This window comes from Hippocampus comes, unplaced genomic scaffold (assembly GCF_001891065.2).
Source record: "Hippocampus comes isolate QL1 unplaced genomic scaffold, H_comes_QL1_v1.1 scaffold182, whole genome shotgun sequence".
NCBI lineage: Eukaryota > Metazoa > Chordata > Actinopteri > Syngnathiformes > Syngnathidae > Hippocampus > Hippocampus comes.
The window spans coordinates 436,457-454,249 of NW_017805335.1; the positions used below are offsets into that span (position 1 = coordinate 436,457).

The following is a 17,793-nucleotide window of genomic DNA, read 5'->3' on the forward strand; positions in this document are numbered from 1 at the left end:
CACACACACACACACACACACACACACACACACTCTTGCACGCACAGATAAAACATACACATGAGCACACGGTGGCCATTTAGCGCAGCTCAGACAAAGAGCAAAGCAAAGCAGGGCGGGTTTTGTTGAAATAAGTCTTGAGATACAATCGGAATTGGACACAGTACTCATCTTTGTGTCACATATGCGTACGCACGCACATGCACACATACGCACACACACACACATACACTAGAACTGTGGCAATCACACAAGATAAGAAAATCTTTTTTAAAACGGAACCAACATTGGCAACAAGTGGAACGTCATCTGTTCAACCTTTAACAAGACCAACAAATCTTAATATGAACCAACGTCAAATTTTCCAAATTCATAGACAGCCACATCTACGTACGCCTGAATTTTGTCGTTAAAATTGAACTCACTAAAATTGAACACAGAGAAATTCAGGACAATTTAGAAAATAAATCTATTCATGTCGGCAAAAGGGAAAATTAATCTGCCTTTATTTGTGTCTGTATATGTATTTCTAATTATGTTAAGTGAAGTGGTATTCAATGAATGAATGCTGTAGACTAAAAACCAAGTGCAATAAAGGTAAATACACAATAAAAATGAGATTATTTGAGGCTTGGAAAAAATGTGATGCGTTCATCTGAAAGCCAATTCTAATATTTGTTTCACGGAATTCCATTGATTTATCCCCATCAGTTTATTTTCCTCTTCATTTTGTTGCGTTTTTCTGAGCTGCACTTCTTCTAATAGTGTTTGCGGATGTTAGATTTTCTTTGACCAATCATATTCCAGCCTGTGTACAACAATATCAATTTAATCTGCCTCAGCTCCTTCAGAATCAATAGTCCTGGTTGGCGTAATTTGAACCATACTAGCAATATTTCTTTAATCAATCACATTTCAAATTCGTCCCCACGGGGGCCATAGCGTTGATCCTCAACATTTTTCCGTCATCGGATTGTCTGCAAAATGCCTCCTCAAAATTAAAACAATTCGAGGAGTCAAACCATCCGGATCAAAATTCAAGTGAGTCGTTTCTTTGTCAAATGGAGGTTGAAGGTCTACTGACCAACAGCTTGAGCAGCCAGAAGCGTGACTTGTAGTAGCACGTCTTGAAGGGGTTGATGAGGAAGAGCAGCATGAAGCCGTAGAGGACGAGAGGGTTGATTTGCATGGGGAGGTAGAGGTACTCTGAGTACAGACACGACAGGATGCTAAGACACCATAACACACCGAGGAACCCAGCGATCTGCAAAACAGAAAAGGAACATCATGAACGCACAATAATTATGAGCCATCGTATCGCTCTTATCTCGGCATGTCGCATTCTAACCTCAAAGAGGTGCTGGTGTGAGAGGTTGTTGCGAGGATTGATCTCAAAGATGAGCACGTGGTTGACTCCCGCCTGTCTCCAACCGTAGGTGTTAATGCCCAGCAGGAACAGGAACTGGATCAAGAGAAATCCGCCCCGGTAGATCCGCACCAGAGGCCATACGTTCTCATAGCGGATGAACACTGCGCCTGGAAAACATACAAAACAACAAGTGGAGGAGATGCAATTAAAAAAAACTCAACATTCAACAACTCTGTCAGAAAATGGAGGGTGGGTGAGAGTTACCTGTTAGGACAAAGGCGATGGCGAGGATGATGAAGATGCCACAGTAAAGACCCACACGGAAGGTCGTCCAGGCCAAAGCAGGCTGAAGCGAAACGGGTGGACATTAGTATCCAAAAACAGACAAATAAATAAATAAATAAATAAAGATGATTGCATTTCCCATGAATTATCTGTCCATTTTGTTTCGTTCACAAATAGGTTACCTTTATTTATTTTCAACACTTCAAGTAGGGCAGTATTTGTCATCCTGTTATCGTTCTAATATATTAGGATTTTTAATTTGCTTTACTCTTTTACAAAAATATATAAAACAGGGGCATTATTGCAGAGATTTGAAAAGACATAAAATGACTGTACTGTATATTACTGCTACTGTGTATGTATGCGCTGAAGTATTTTTTTCCCAGATCCCAAAATGTGTCCACTCTTCTTCCTACCCCTTGTTCTCCGTTTTTCATCGACAAAATCGCCGCCTGGGGACCCGTCAGTCATCCCGCTCCTAATATTTCTCCATTGTGAGACGAATAAAAGTTTTCTTATTCTTATTTCCCTTCGCAAGCACAATTACGATTTTCTAATCATTAACGCAAATGTCGAAAAGGTCTTGCTCGTGTGATTGTGCTGCAATTCTGACCTGAGCGGCCCCCAGCGGAGGAACGCGTAACCTCTTCATCGCCCGCTGACGATCTCCTCCCTCCAGCTCTGTGGTCACCAACGTCTGGTTGCACAAACACGAATCAAAGCCTCCATGCACGTTTATGCACGTCAGACCGCGCGTATGTTGCGCACCTCAGTCTCCGTGATGAGCTGCGTAATCTTTTTGCAAGTGTAGAAGGGCGCCACTTCCACGTGAGCCACACGCCAGTCGGCCCCACGGGACGTATCCAGAATCTTGTCATGTTTCTTCAGGATCTTACGGAAACCGGTGAAATTCAAATTCTGTGGACACCAAAACAGGCACTGTTGAAATCAAATCCCAATCCACTTCAGTTTTGATTATGGATTTGATTGGATATTGAATATATAATCCGCGTATTATTCTGTTCCAGGAGGCGGTAGCATTTTCCATGTTCATTTTCTTTCTTCTTTTTGACATATTTATTATAATTTAATGTTTGAGAACATCCTCACAAAGACAACCAAAGTGAATATAAAATACAGTATTTAAAAGAGAATATTCTTTGTCAAGGGGGGAAAAAAAATCCAAACCTGTTTGACACCGTATAAAAAAATAATTGGCCTGTGAAGTGTTATTGCCACTCTTGGCAGCAGGAACTGAAATTAAAAGAGTTTGCAATTTCTGCAGATGAGTCTTTCACAACAGCGTGGAAGAATTTTGGCCCACTCTTTGATGAATTGTTTTCACTCAGTCATTTGAAGGCTTTTCACGCATGAACCGGGTTTAAGGACAGTGCAATTGCATTTAAATCCGGACATTGATGATGCTATTTAGCCATTTATTGCTGGCATGTTCTGAGTCATTGTCCTGCTGTATAATCCAAAAGTTGAGGGCACAAACTGATGGCCAGACATTCGCCTGTAGAAATGTAATTCAGTGTTTTCAATGGTCCATTCCTCAGCAAATCGTCCAGGGTCTGAAGAGGTCAAGCAGCCCCAGAAGATGAAATTGTCACCACGTCCGACGATTGGGATGTTTTTTTTTTTTTGTTTGTTTGTTTTTTTTTAAATATCAAATTCTGTGTCATTTTTAACACCCCTCTCGAAAAGTTAATCTGAACTGCATTTTTTTTTCTTGAGTTGATCAAGAAATACTGACATACTGATACCTGGTAGTTCTGCAGCAGGATGAGGCTCAGGTAGAACTCACTAAAGGCAAGCTTCAGATCCTTGATGTTGTGGTGTTTGCAGCGCTCTTCCTGCGACAGGTGGAACACGGTCTTTCGTCTGCGCAGCCCGGGCGGAGCGTTGCTTTCGCGCTGGGCATCCAGAGAAGATTGTAGCTCATTCTGCAAGGTGGCAAAGCGTCTTTGGGCTTCCGCAAGCTTTTCTGCAGAGAGGAAAGACAAATTGAGGTTTTAGGGCTACAGTTTCATCCAATTTCGACCACTTATCTTGTACAGGATCAGTTTTCAATGTTCAGGCTGGAGTGTATCCAAAATGTCTTTGGTGGAGAAGTGGTGTATACCCTGGACAGGTTGCCAGTCAACCACAGATGGGGCGACAGTAATGCATGGCTTTTTTTTCATATAAAATAATGATTCAGGTTGACACCATTGATCTTGATGTATGAAAAACTCCTGCTTTTACAATAAAGTAACTAACAAAACAAGCAAAAAAAAAAACAAACCAAAAATTATACATCCTGTCTGCATTCAGCCCATTTGTTCCAGGACGCCTGAGTATGGAGACTGTTAGTCTACTCTGAACTGACATGTGAGAAGAATCATTATGTGGGTCAGAGATAGGTTACCACACGCAGACGGAAGGATAAACGAGGTGAATTCCACGGGGTCGTGATAAGAAATGGAATTGAATGAACTACTCAGTGCATTTATCCGAATGTAAATCCTCCTGTTGGACTGAAATGACCACTTTTGCATGCCCCCTTTCCTCGTCCTAAATTAAGATACTGCTAATAAAATACTTTATTCTCCTGCGACCGTTTCAACATCGATATATTTGTTGAATATATATATTTGATTGTATTTTACCTCTTTGAATTGTCCTGTACAGTGACATCGTGTGGATTGAATGGCACCTTAGAAATGAAATGTATTATAGTAATAATAATAATAATAATAATAATAAATAATAATAATAATAATAAATAATAACATGAAATTGGTGATTTGATTTGATGTTATTGATTTGGCTGGATTTCAAGTAATAATACCGATTTTTTTTCGTGTTTGTTTTCAAATGGCACAACTAACTAAGGGAAACGATTGGCGAGGTTACTCTAATCGAATTGAATGGGGAAAGAGTCAGCCCAGGGCAGCTCAATAGTATGTAACATTTAACCCTTTCAGGGACAGCGGTTACTACAGTGGACAGCTTATTATGTTATCAGGTTACAGGCTGCATGAAAGGGTTAATATTGGGATCTTTTATGTCTGATTGTTTTCTTCTATGCTGGCGCTACCCGCTTTTGAAACGCTAGAAGCATAGGTTGACATAGAAAAAAAAAAATACAAACAAAAACAAAAAAATTGGAAACAGTTTGTATATTGCCACTACCATGTGAGGTTTGCTGTCAAAAAAAATTTGCCTTTGGTAAATCAGTTTAGCTTTAATGCTAACAAACAATGCAACGTGCCATTGACGGGCTAATGAATAGCATCTGTGGCGCAGCGTTAAGCAAGTGGGCATTTGAACACACGTAGGCAGGCAATGTAACAATATTCACAGGCGTACATTCTTTATCCTTTATGAGGACTAATATTACAGCAGCTCTGTGAGTCAGTATTGACACTTTGTGTTTGGCTCTATGTTTGTATTATAGTGCCCCTTGGTGGCCAAGGTGCACACACCTGTTGGAGCAGCACAATGTCCATTGAACTGAAGCAAATACTGCTTCCAAAACTCTTTTGATTCTTGACTTTCTAGATGAGTTGTGATTGTGTGAGGCACATGCTGGCCTTGTGCATTATCTGGTGAGGCTCTACATATCACGTTACCTGTCTTATACTCTACTTGGCCAGTAATATTATGGGATGTGCTTACTCAGCACCAGCATGTGACGGTTCTAAGAGGTGTGAGAAAGTCATGGCCTTGATGCTGTGATGTGCTGTGGGAAAAGTGGAATTCACAACAGCTGACCAGGCAGGGATGGGTTAATGAACCTAAACACCCAGTAGGAGGTAGGTTCTCTTTCCATTGTGGAAATTTCTCATGGAAATGTATAATTGGGGTGGGAGGGTGGGGGTGGGGGGAGGACTCAAAACAGACAGGATGAGTTAGGGGGATTTCCTTAGCAGCATTTTCAGCCAGGTGTGCGTGTTACTGCACAGACCTGGATTTGAGCGCAGTACAGCACAAAAGCTTAAGGGAGGTCATAACCCCTTTCACAGAGTGCTTTGCAGAGGCGAGAATGTTATGTGAAGTCAGCACACAATTTATCTCCATGGCTCCACTGCTGAGACTCACAGCCACCTAAGTGGCACCAGATTAAGTAGCCCAGCTGACTTTTCAATGTATCGCTTCTTTTTGGATGCGGAGAGATGCATTTTAAGGTTTCGGGATTAATGAGTAACCGTAAAAAAGTCATACGAAGAGATATCGAATGTAAGATATCCACATTAGGTTAACGTGGATCCAATACAAGAGGTGTATCGTTTGAAGTGAAGAGTATTCAATCAAAGCCGTACAATAAAGCAAGACGTCAGCCGTCAAAATAAATATGTCCTTCGAGAAAAATAGAAGCATGCTTAGTAAGTACTTTGGGAATTCAATCTCTGCTTAATATATTCTACAGTGACCTTACAGATGTATTCACCCACCCGTGAATAATCTCCCTGCTTAAGATGTGGAACCTGATGGCAAATCAACCTTGTCCTATTGTCGACCTGAAGAATCTGCAGTGCCTAAAAAAACCTCTAGAGGGAGCACCATGTGCCCTCCGTCTGAGCTCAAGTTCATTTATAAAAGTCCAGCAACCAGAATATATTTCAGCCTGTCTCATATTACACTTTGGGTGCATTCTCCCGTGCCCCCTTGAAATACTCACTGGTCCGGATTTGCTCATCAGAATATGCAACCTTGCTATGGTGCAACTCTTACATAGCGTGGTGAGGTAATTAATTTGTCTAGCAGGGTACATGTCTTGTGAATCCCTGGAGGTAACTATAATCGAATTTCAAATGTGTGTTATCACAATACCGTTGTGTGATCATACACAAATGAAAAACTGGTGTGTGTTAAGTTGGACTGAGTGACAAACGCAATTGGGGCCTGGGGTATTCATTTACTGAACTGCAGAGGGTATCAGGCATTCATTTGAGGTATGGCATTTATTCGGGGAGAGTCTTTCAGTTGTACAATCTCTTTTTTATAAAAGTAAATCACAAAAAAAAATCCTCACACTTAAAGGTACAAATTCTAAATAATGTAGCAACGGAATATGGATTATAATAAATGTAACATAACATAATATAGCACAGGTGACCTGGAGCCACTCCCATTTTACTAAATCTTATTTTGCAATTGGATTGGGAGGGAGGGAATTTTATGCTCTGAGACCATTTTGATTTTTAAAACAACCAGTGGGCCCAGGCAAACATTTTTTTGAGCAGATGATGCAGCCACTGGTGAATAACGGCACAGCGTTTATTGGAGAAGAGGCCACTATTTGATGAAATAAGACAGTTCGCAGATGGCTGGTGATAATTACCTGAATAAAAAGTGTTGATTTTCAACAGCTCCTTCTCACAAGTCTGGAAAAACCTCTCTTCAAATTTCGCATAGTATCTCTTCACGGTGTCCTCATCTGTGACTGGAAGGAAAAGAGAAACAAAAAAAAATGTCAGTTTGCTTTGTTCACTGTGACAAAATACAACTGATATACACATTAAGAAGAATTATGGATTTCCAAACAAAAGTGGAATGATGATCTGGTGTCACACTTCACACATAACTCCCCCCCCCCTTAAGAATGTTGACATAACAACTGTAAAACAATGACTTTTTTTCTCCTCTCATGAATTTTATCAACTAATCCAAATCATCTAAAGTGCATTCAAGAGGCACGTAAAACGAAGGCCAGATTGAAATTTACTTTACAGAAGAAGCTTTATACCGGATCATGCCGGATAAAATAGTGGCAGCATTAGATCCGATGGTAATGTCACCTCATAAACAGCGGCTATAATAGAATGACGGCTCGAAACAGAGGCTCTCTATTCTGCAAAGTAATAAGAAAGAAATGCCCCAGGCACTCTGTGTCTATCCCTGCGTGCACACATACAACTCACACGCCAAGCCTGATGAAAACGCATAAAACATGAAACAACGTCCTGAAAGTACAACAGTTTTACAAGAAAAAAAAACAAAACAAAAAAAGATGAGATCCTGCCTTCGATCCCGTAAAATAAACCACACGCCGCAGGAGCAAACACTTCATCGCGGAAGGGCAAATGTAATAGGAAAGGAAAAAGGGAAGTTCACACAGCAGCTGCGATACAAATTAACCTTTCGCCTTATTTGAGCGGCATTCTTGGGAGAGAGAAAGCAGCGCGTCTCGAACAAGATCATTAGTATAATGAGAGCGGTTGTAAAATAGAGAGCGAGCTACGTACTACAGCCGGCGATGCTCGATGAAGGACAAAGTGCTATAAAAACAAGAAGCTGCAGTCTTAACAGAGATGAACCATAATGACGGACACCATATGGATGGAAGAAAAGGGCTGAAACAATTCATCGCGTCCCAACCCCGTCTACTACGATTCGGCCGTCATCAACTTTCACCGTCCGTTTTGGTGCACTCACGTGACGTAGCTACAACGGATCAATACAATTTATCCTGGTCACCGTTGTGGGTGACATATCCAAAATGACTACCGGCAAAGGATTACTATAGAGCAGTGGTTGTTAACCTTGTTAGAGGTACCGAACTCAACCAGTTCATATGCACATTCACCGAACCCTTCATTTGTGAAGATTAAACATTTTTTTCCACATTCAAGACATAAAAAAAAAAAAAAAATTATTAAAAATAGAAAAAAACTTCCATAAAATTTCAAGTCATAAGTATATGTTTTTTTTAATTGTGCAAAAATGAACCAGCCATTGATGGCCAAGTGGGCGTGTCATAACTAATTGACATGTTGAGTTGGGTGTGTCTTAACCTCCATGACAGAGGCTCCGTCGAACCCCTGAGACCGAATCACCGAACCCCTCGGGTTCGATCGAACCACTGCTATAGAGGTTAGCTTCCTTTTACACTTGGACAATAGTTTAAAATAAATAAACACGATATTGATAAATTGCCATCTTTAATTGGGGCGGCAAGGCAAACAATACAAGTCGAGTAGAGCGGTCGTATCTCAACCCGGATGCCATCGTGACCCAGTCGAAGTGTCCTTGAGCAAGATACCTAACCGCTAGTTGCTCCTAATGCTGCGTCATCAGTAGCTGAATGAAGAAATAGTGCTCTCCAAGCGCTGTACAGGTGAACGCCCATTTACCATTTCATCGAGTCGGCAGCAGTGGATTTGATCTGAACTTACTGAACTAAGAGAGAACTTCATCTGGGTCGCCCATTCCCAACCAGGTTGATATGCGCTTCTATTAGATGGCAGTACGTACGTCCTGCGATGATGTCAGCAGGTACAGATTTCACACAAATCTATTTGTGAGGACATGTAGACGAGACTGTGATATCAGTAGTCACACTTAAGGCATTCTTTTGACTGCATATTCGAAATTAAAAGAAACAAAAAAAGATGTTTGTTTGGTCATGAGATTTTTCTGAATGTCATAGGGGTGCCTTGGCTCGCTAAAGGTTGGGAAGCACTGCCTTAGGTCAACCGTCAGAAGTACTGAATTGATTTCAAAGAAAAGGCCAAGTGGCGTTTGTCCCTGCGGAATCTGCGGAATAACAAGAACCCATTGGCCTGACATTTAAGATGGGATACAATATTATTTTATTTTGTTTTCTGGATGAGAGGAGGAGATAGCCAGAATCAGTAAAGCATATTTACTGGAATCATTTTTTGGGGAGGAATTCATCCATTTCTTGCTACCTTGCCGCATAAAAACTATCACGAAGCGTGAGTGAGGAAATCGAGGATGAAAGCTTAGTCTCGGTTCTCCTGCTGACCCAGGACACACAGTGCACGCAGGTGTGTGTGTGAGTGCGTGCCATTTCACTTCAGTCACAAGCTCACGTGACGTGAAAGAACAAAGGCGGCCATCGTCTTTGAATCCGCACACGAGGCCTCGGTTCCGGCCTCGCTAGATCATCTTGCTCAGCCGCTGCCTGAGCACGCATGAACATCGCTTCATTACGTCTTCTCAGCTCAGCTCCCGTAAATCCAATGAAAGCCCAATCATCTAAAGTTTTCAAATCCATGCGGTGATTAGCTTTGCGCGGCGCATCTTTAATTGAATTAACAAGAGCGTTTCGTGTAAATCTCACAGCTTCTATTACGGCTGCACACCGTGGCTCCTTATCAGCGCTCGTCTGGCCAGATGAGAGATTTATTTCAACATCCTACACCGGAGGGAGGCAGACTCTTTGGAGACGACTGCATTTCTTCTGAATCGAATAGGACAAACGGTAATAGGAACCGACAAATTACAAATGAATCTAATGGCCAGAGATACGAAGGTGCATCACATTCCATTGGAATATAGTCGAAAAGTGAATTTATTTCTGTCGATCGGTTAATAAAAATCATAAATAGAGATTCATTAAACAGCAAACGCTCTGTATTTTGTGTGTGTGGAAAAAAAAAAAAACACTCACACTTTATTCTTCAAGCAGACGTCTTCTTTCCAATAGCCGCATCTGCATGTTACGGGATTTATGTTGGCATCAATCAAAGCTAAACTAAATCAATAAATCAAAATCGTCAGAAGTCGGAAGCATTTAGCAAAGATTCTTAATTGCATTCAAGATAAATAATATTCACACAACGGGTTGTGAAATGAAATGCACAGGCAGATTTAGAAGGTCATATTTGAATAAAAGAAACTGAATGTGTGGCAACTTTTGAAATTATTTGGACTTTCTTTGAAATCACGCCAACAAAGGACATTGAATTTTAATATACATATTGTATTACATTTAGGAATACAGTCAAACCTCGGTTTTCGAACGTCTCTGTTCTCGACCAAATCGGTTTTCGACCAGAAAATTCGACATTTTTACGCCTCGGATTACAACCGAAAACCGGTTTTCGACCAAACTGAGCAAACCTGACTGTTTTTATGTTATTTTTGCAGAGTGTATTAGCCCCAAATCATGGGCTAGTCAAATAGTTTTGGATTTTAAACAAATCGCTTTTCGAACAGCCTTCTGGAACAGATTATGGTCGAAAACCGAGATATGACCATACATATTAATTAATATGATTTTTATTTTCGGTTTTACTGTTGAATCATTTTCATTTGTCCTGTACACAAGTCTTACACTTAACATTGTGTGTTATTTTTGCAGAGTATATTATTAGCCCCAAATCATGGGCTAGTCAAATAGTTTCGGATTATAAACAAATCGCTTTTCGAACAGCCTTCTGGAACGGATTATGGTCGAAAACCGAGGTATGACCGTACGTATTAATTAATATATTTATTTTCGGTTTTACTGTTGAATCATTTTTATTTGTCCTGTACACAAGTCTTACACTTAACATTGTCAGCGATTTTATACCAAAACATGAACCATGATTTTGTAGATTTTGATCTGATTATCTTAAGACCGCTAATGTGTAAATAAGAGCAGCAAAAGAAGTTGAATGCAACGTGCAGGCAGATGCGGCGCACAGACACAAAGAATTGCGCTGCTAGCCAGAAAAAAAAAACAAAAAGCAACTCTTGACTTGACCTCCAGTATTCCCAAAGCGAGCCAGTCGTCGACGGCATTGGCCTTCCTCTCCATCCCCCCTCGCTCGCTCACCCCGTCTTCTGTAGACTGTATAAATAAATAATGAGACAGCTTCCCCTCAACTCGACTACCCACCCCACTACTCCCTCATAAAAAAAAAAAAAAAAAAAAAAAAAAGAAAAAAAGAAAATTCTGTCACATGACCCCAACTCTCTGGCAAATAAATCCTTGATGGCTATACTAAGTTTACATCAGTAAAATGATTAACTCACACATCTTCTGCGTATTTTGAGCATTGTAGAAATACACATTTGCATTTCAATTCAAATGGATTTCTGCCACTTCACCTGCCATTATTTATTTGTCATTTCGAGGCACTTATTTTTGCTAATTTAAAAACATCTTTGAATGGTTGTGTGACCACAACGGTTATAATTAGAATTCAAACATTTTGATCGAACAGACCAATCGCCCCCTCCAAATGAAAAGCTTTTGTATTTACGTTTAATAAATGTTGAAGAAATTAGACAGCATTTGTAATTTTGTGGTGAATCGGCAAAATGCCTGCATCCCATCTCGATCCTTCAAAATAAAGGGACGAACGTGCACACACCCAATTTGTTTGTCTCGACTCCATTGACTGCATTTTATGACATCTTCCGATGCCCTGAGAGCAATTGACTCGTGTCGCCAAGGAGCCTTTTCCATTATCATTGCCGTGGCTAATCTCTATCCTCCCTGTGCACGCACAAGCAAAAGATAAACTGTTCTATAACAAAGAGCAGGACTGACTTATCTCTAGTCTAATATTAACCTATTGAGTGCATAATATATGAAATTATATTTGACTTAGCTTCCTACATTGCCCGGCGTTAAGGAAGAAACAAACACAGCACAAAAACACTCACACCCTTATTCTTTCGTCTCATCTTTTTTTTTGGGGGGGGGGGACTCACGAATCCCCGTTCGGCCCTGCAGCCACAATTAAATCTCCCAATCACGTCTGTGATGTAGGCCAGGGGAACATTAGAAATGCACACTCACAGGCAGCCAGGCAAGACCGCAGGCAGGCTCGGGAGCCACTTCCCCCGGTTCTTCTTCTTGTGTACTTTTTATACCAGCAGACTGCAATCTCAGCAGGTCCCAAATATCAACTGGCAACAAGGGAGTGCAAACGACATCGCACGCTCGCGTCACTACGAGTGTTGAGCTCATAATCTGCACTGATGTCTGCTCACTGGTCTGTGTGAGAGAATGTGTCTCTCCCGGATAATTTTGGGTAAAAAGCGAGGTAACCTGGACCGGGGTACAACCTGCTTGGAGTCAATCGCAGGTTCATGCATCACGTTTTGTTGTCAACTTTTACCATGACAAGCATTACAAGCAGTTGTCGTGGCCGAGTGGTTAAGGCGATGGACTTGAAATCCATTGGGGTGTCCCCGCGCAGGTTCGAATCCTGCCGGCAACGCGGTTTACCTTTCTGATTCTTCTATGAATATGCCAGTGAAGTTAGGATACTAAAGATGTGTGTGACTGTGAAGGACTTTCAAAAGTCAAAGGTGACACTTCACCCTGTGTTACGTCTTTGACAGTTGTCATTAAAGGGGAACGAATACTTTTGTATGTGCCATCACGGTTCGAAAGGTATTTGTGGAATGAAAATTGAACAGATTAAATCATCAGTTTTCATCTACCCAAGGGGGTGGGGGGGGCCACCATGTTGGGCAATGCTGTCGTCTGCTGCAGACCGAAATTAACGTCATGGCCACTACCGTATTGGCCCGAATATAAGACGGCCCTGATTATAAGACAACCCCCTCTTTTTCAAGACTCAAGTTTGAAAAAAGACTTTTTGAACACCAAATTAGATTTTATCCAGAAAATAATGACAGTACATTTGAAACAAATGATTATAACAATATATTTGAGGGATTCAAATCTTAATATCTGAACATTTAAATCTGTAAACTAAAGTGCAATGACATTCGTAAATGAATGGCTTCTGCTTTTTGAAATGTAGATTACATCATAACTTCTCCTCAGCTGGCGGTGAACCTGGCCGATCTTCAACCCACTTTTCTCCAGGTTGTCGCTACGTTTCTCCATTTTCTGTTATCTCTTCTATTATTTTCTTCTCTTTTCTTTCTTACCGCTATTTTTTTATTTTTCTTCTTCGTGCTACCGCTATTTTTATTTTTATTCTTCGTGACAGGGGTTCACTTTGGCCTGGGGAGTCAAGTTCAGCATTCGTGTCAATGATATCTGGCGCCATCTAGTGTCGCGAATGGGTATAATGTCTAGCCCCCGAATATAAGACGACCCTCACTTTTTCAGTCTTATTTCAATGCAAAAAACACCGTCTTATACCTGTATTCGGGCCAATACGGTAGGTTGTTAAAAACATCACGTGACCAAATCCAGAAAGTTCAGGATGACTGTGATAGTTCGACCCAAACATGCTAAAAAAAACCACTGTCGACATTTTGCATTTGCAGTTTGCATTTGATTGTGCGGCTGTGCCAAATGTTGAATCCACTGAAGGTATTCATACAGCATATACCCGAGTCGCTACACTATATGAGAACATGCGACAATATGGTGAAACAGACCTCAGGAGGCCATAGAGCAGGTTGTTCTCCGCTAAATATGCATCTGTTCACCGAGCTGGAAAAATTACACATATAGGAGAGGAAATCAAATTACTCAATTAGAGGAGACGTACAGGAAGAAATAGCGCTGAGCTGGGATATGAGAAGGTAGGAGTCTCTCAGTCGAGCGAGAGAGAGAGAGAGAGAGAGAGAGAGAGAGAGAGAGAGAGAGAGAGAGAGAGAGAGAGAGAGACAGAGAGAGAGAGAGAGAGAGAGAGAGAGAGAGAGCATCTTCAAGGAGGATGTGAATGCACAGCTTTTTCACCGAGTCCCATTTATTTATGAGATCCATGTTTTTCTTCAACATTTCCCAGTATACTGCAGCTAATACTGTGTGAACAAATTATACTGCGCAATTTTTTTTTTTATATATTTTGTACAGTTTCAGTTTGAATATATTATCAGCGGGTGATGGTCAAACGTCATCGCATTAGAAACCGAAGAATTATTGAAAACATGCATGAACGAAAGGACAACCTTACATGTGAACTCTCCAAATATTTTCCAGAGTTCATATTCAAACCCTGACTGTGGAACCTCAAAATGTGATTTGTTAGAAGATCATGCTGGCCTAAAAAGTCCCGGACAGCAATAATGTTTATGTTCTGTTCTCTCTTCAAACAATAATTTCCACCAAGGCGAGCACAGACGTGATGCTTCATGTTTCATTGCATGGCCAAATAAAACCACGCTGTCAACTTTTCGTGGCCTTCGCACATTCTCCTGCTTTTTCCTCACATGCAATCCGTGTTTGCCTCCTCCACTTTCTTTTCACTCTGCTTTCCTTTACAGCTAAAACGGTGAGAACTCTCCTGGTCTTTCCGCTCCAACAAGCTTGTTAAAATGATCCACACGCGACCGAGTGGAAGCGATGAGGGCGCTGCGCTCAACCCGCTGCATTCACACAGAAGACAACAGGAGGGCTGTCGGTGCTGAGAGGCCACAGATGAAGTCGTCAAGGTCACCTGACTTCAGTTCACTTACATTGCACATGTGGAAAAGAGTAGCAACACTCATCCCATCTGCAGATCATTCCAATACCAGAGCTGTATTCACCCTTTCAGGGCCAGCGGTTACAACAGTGGACAGCTTATCAGGTTATTCGGTTACAGGGTGCATGAAAGGGTTCAACAGAAAGATGTGCACATATTTAAGTTTACTTATTAAGAAATGAGAAATTGGTCAAATCTGTGCAAGAGATGCAGAGCAGTCAATCTTCAACCACAATGATGAGCAGCTACTGTATACCGAATGGTCTGGCCAGTGGGAATTTTATGGCATTTCGCATTTATATCTTTTACATTGAAGGAAAGCGCAACAGCAACGGTTTAGTAATGTACACGCTTAAAACGTGGATAACATTTGTCGACTGAAATGGAGCTGTAACACCGCAACTTCTATTGAAAGCGCACTGTGCCTTATGGCGTCTGTTAAAAAAAAAAAAAAAATGTGTGAACGAGTACACAAGAGACGGGAGGGGGGGGCTGTGCTGTTGATTTTTGCAAGGCTTTGCATCAGCTCGATTTGCTCTGATCACCATTATGAGCGGTGAAAACACAGCAGTGTTGATATGTCAAGGATCATTCTGAAACAAAGACAGTTAGTGGGTACACCATTCTGATTTTTTTTTAATGATTTGACAAGCCTGATGAATGAATAAAGGATATTAACTCTCTGGTAAAGGCCCATTAAACACTCGAGTAGACTTAATGAAAAAGGAACACTGCCCCCTCTAGTAGTATGAAACCTAATAGAGATGATATGAACGTGATAAAATCTTCAGACAAATGCGCTTGGCATGTCAACAAAGAAAGCAAATCGTGTCAGGGAAGTCTGTCCTCGAATGAAATGCATATTTGCGGGGAAGAAATGTGAACACGGTTCAACGACGCTCAAAGAAAATCGGTTCTTCAAAGCAAAGAGAAAATCACAAATGCACCTTGCTGCTTTTTGACGTCTATAATAACGGACAACCACCTGGTAGGAGGGAAATTGCTGCCCTCCATTTGCTGCAGAAACGATGTGAATGTGTGAGTGTCCTTTCCTCTTTTTAGCGGGCTGGTTGGCTGGGAGTGACATTGTCATTATCGACACCCACCGCCCCCCCCCGATTACTGTATCAGATGCAGACTCACTGATAAATGCTACGAGATTGAATCGTACCACGATGGTGACAAAACAACAGCGTGAAACATGACACTTGGAACAGCAGATAACGTCGAACACAAAATTGCAGGCCGGAAGAAAGCGGTCAGTGTAGAGTAATCAATAGGTGTTGATTAAGCCTGCTCAACGTATTGCATCGCGGGCAACGGCGCTTTTCTGCGTGCCTGCAAATCAATATTCAGCTTTCTGATTGGGCCTCTGTGTGAATATATCACAAAGAAGTGGAAGGGAAGAGCGGTCTACACCACCTGAATGCCAAATGTCCCTGCAAAATCACTATAGCGACCAAAAACAAAACCATTTCAAATGGCTAGTTTCCCTGAAACACGACATGGTATAATGCTGCAATGCATCAAAGGAATATTTCCACATAGAGTGAACATACTGTATTTTACCATAATTGTACTTAACCCTTTCAGGGCCCCTTTCTCTTATATTCATTCATCTTCATGTCACAGTTGTTCATCAACCACTACCTTTCTGCGTGTCGCCATCCACTGCCATTATTTTTTTTCATGCCTAAAGACAAAAAAAAAAAAAAAAAACGCTTGAGAAAAAAAATCCTGATGTCGGTTATTATTATTTGTGCATGTAAGGGTTAATGAAGAAACAGTGATGGGCTATAGGTACCTACCTGAGCCTTAGCAAACTTAATTCCCCTTCCAACGCAACCACTATCACACTTACAGAAAACATCGAGAGAAACTCAAGTGTGCCATCTACATCAAGGCTAAAAAAAAAAAAAGTATGTTTATCCAACAACATGATAAAACATAAACACTTTAATACGCGACTTGGCGTGCTCTGACCAACCAATCAGAGGACAGAAAAATGCTGACATTATTCATTTCCAATCCACTTTATCCTCACAAGGGTCCCTGAGCACTGTGCTGCATTGGTGAGAGTGTCACTGCATGATCTTTAGTGATGCTAGCGACCAGAATTGTTCGAGGCCACAACTCTTTTATGTATGGCTCGGAGAACTCCGGGGTTTTAGTGTGGCGGGGGATGCATGTCATGCTGTAGAAATCAGTCTACTGTTCAAAATCTGTTGTACCTGTCTTCGTTTGTCTTGGCATCGGACCATCTCTTAATTCGATAAATATAGAAAACCTTCTTTAAATACGCATCTAAAGAAAAATTGGTGGACTGAATCCAACTTATGTCCACATGAACAAACATTTTATTTAAGCGTGTAAAATTCTTTCCAAATCTATGTCTATATCCCCACCCTCCACAAATCATTTGCAATAGTGACCTGTAACATGGATAGGGCAAGACTCTAGGTATACTCATTGGCATAGAAACATGAAAACGCTTTTACACTGAATGCCCCACTGGGAGTATGTGCGTGTGTTTACGTGTGTGAGTCCAGCCTAAAATCTCTCGATCACTGTTATGAAAAATCTGCTCTGGGAAAACGACGACGACTAACGAATGCTGCCAATTGTTGCGTGCGTCAGCAATGCAAAGGCGAATAAGAATCATTTCACAAATCGCATGTTGGATTCTACTCTTGGAGATTAATTATGACCCGTGGATGACATTGGACTGCTGCAGGCGTGTGTATGGAGGCAGATAAACAGCACTTACTATGAAACCTCAATTACAGGTAGGCTAATAACACGACTTTGCCTGTGAGTCCACCGAAGCTGGATATGTGATTGTGTCCCACGTGAATTCAAGAACACTTACGGGAAGTGTGTGTGTGTGTGTGTGTGTGTGTGTGTGTGTGTGTGTGTGTGTGTGTGTGTGTGTGTGTGTGTGTGTAAAATATATCACATCAAATAGCGACATTACATTCTAGTGGCTGAATTTAATCAGGTCTGTAATGAAAGCAT

At 41.2% G+C, this 17,793-nt stretch overlaps 1 protein-coding gene and 1 non-coding gene across 3 annotated transcripts in view; one reads left to right on the forward strand and one right to left on the reverse strand.

Moving 5' to 3' along the window:
* Nucleotides 1–7,212, reverse strand: part of xpr1a (xenotropic and polytropic retrovirus receptor 1a) — an 18,595-nt gene extending 11,383 nt beyond the window's left edge. The window contains exons 1-7 of one of the 2 annotated variants that reach the window (XM_019871721.1): nucleotides 6,984–7,212; nucleotides 3,421–3,641; nucleotides 2,423–2,572; nucleotides 2,268–2,351; nucleotides 1,634–1,715; nucleotides 1,349–1,536; nucleotides 1,085–1,264 (exon numbers count right to left, since the gene is read on the reverse strand). In XM_019871721.1, the coding sequence (XP_019727280.1) occupies nucleotides 1,085–1,264; nucleotides 1,349–1,536; nucleotides 1,634–1,715; nucleotides 2,268–2,351; nucleotides 2,423–2,572; nucleotides 3,421–3,641; nucleotides 6,984–7,161 (1,083 nt within the window). In that variant the 5' untranslated portion in view covers nucleotides 7,162–7,212. The remainder of the gene's footprint in view (nucleotides 1–1,084; nucleotides 1,265–1,348; nucleotides 1,537–1,633; nucleotides 1,716–2,267; nucleotides 2,352–2,422; nucleotides 2,573–3,420; nucleotides 3,642–6,983) is intronic. The other variant, XM_019871720.1, reaches the window with a different exon arrangement.
* Nucleotides 7,213–12,524: 5,312 nt separating this feature from the next.
* On the forward strand, nucleotides 12,525–12,606 carry trnas-uga (transfer RNA serine (anticodon UGA)). The gene has a single exon. It is a non-coding gene; the product is annotated as a tRNA-Ser (tRNA).
* Nucleotides 12,607–17,793: the final 5,187 nt, after the last annotated feature.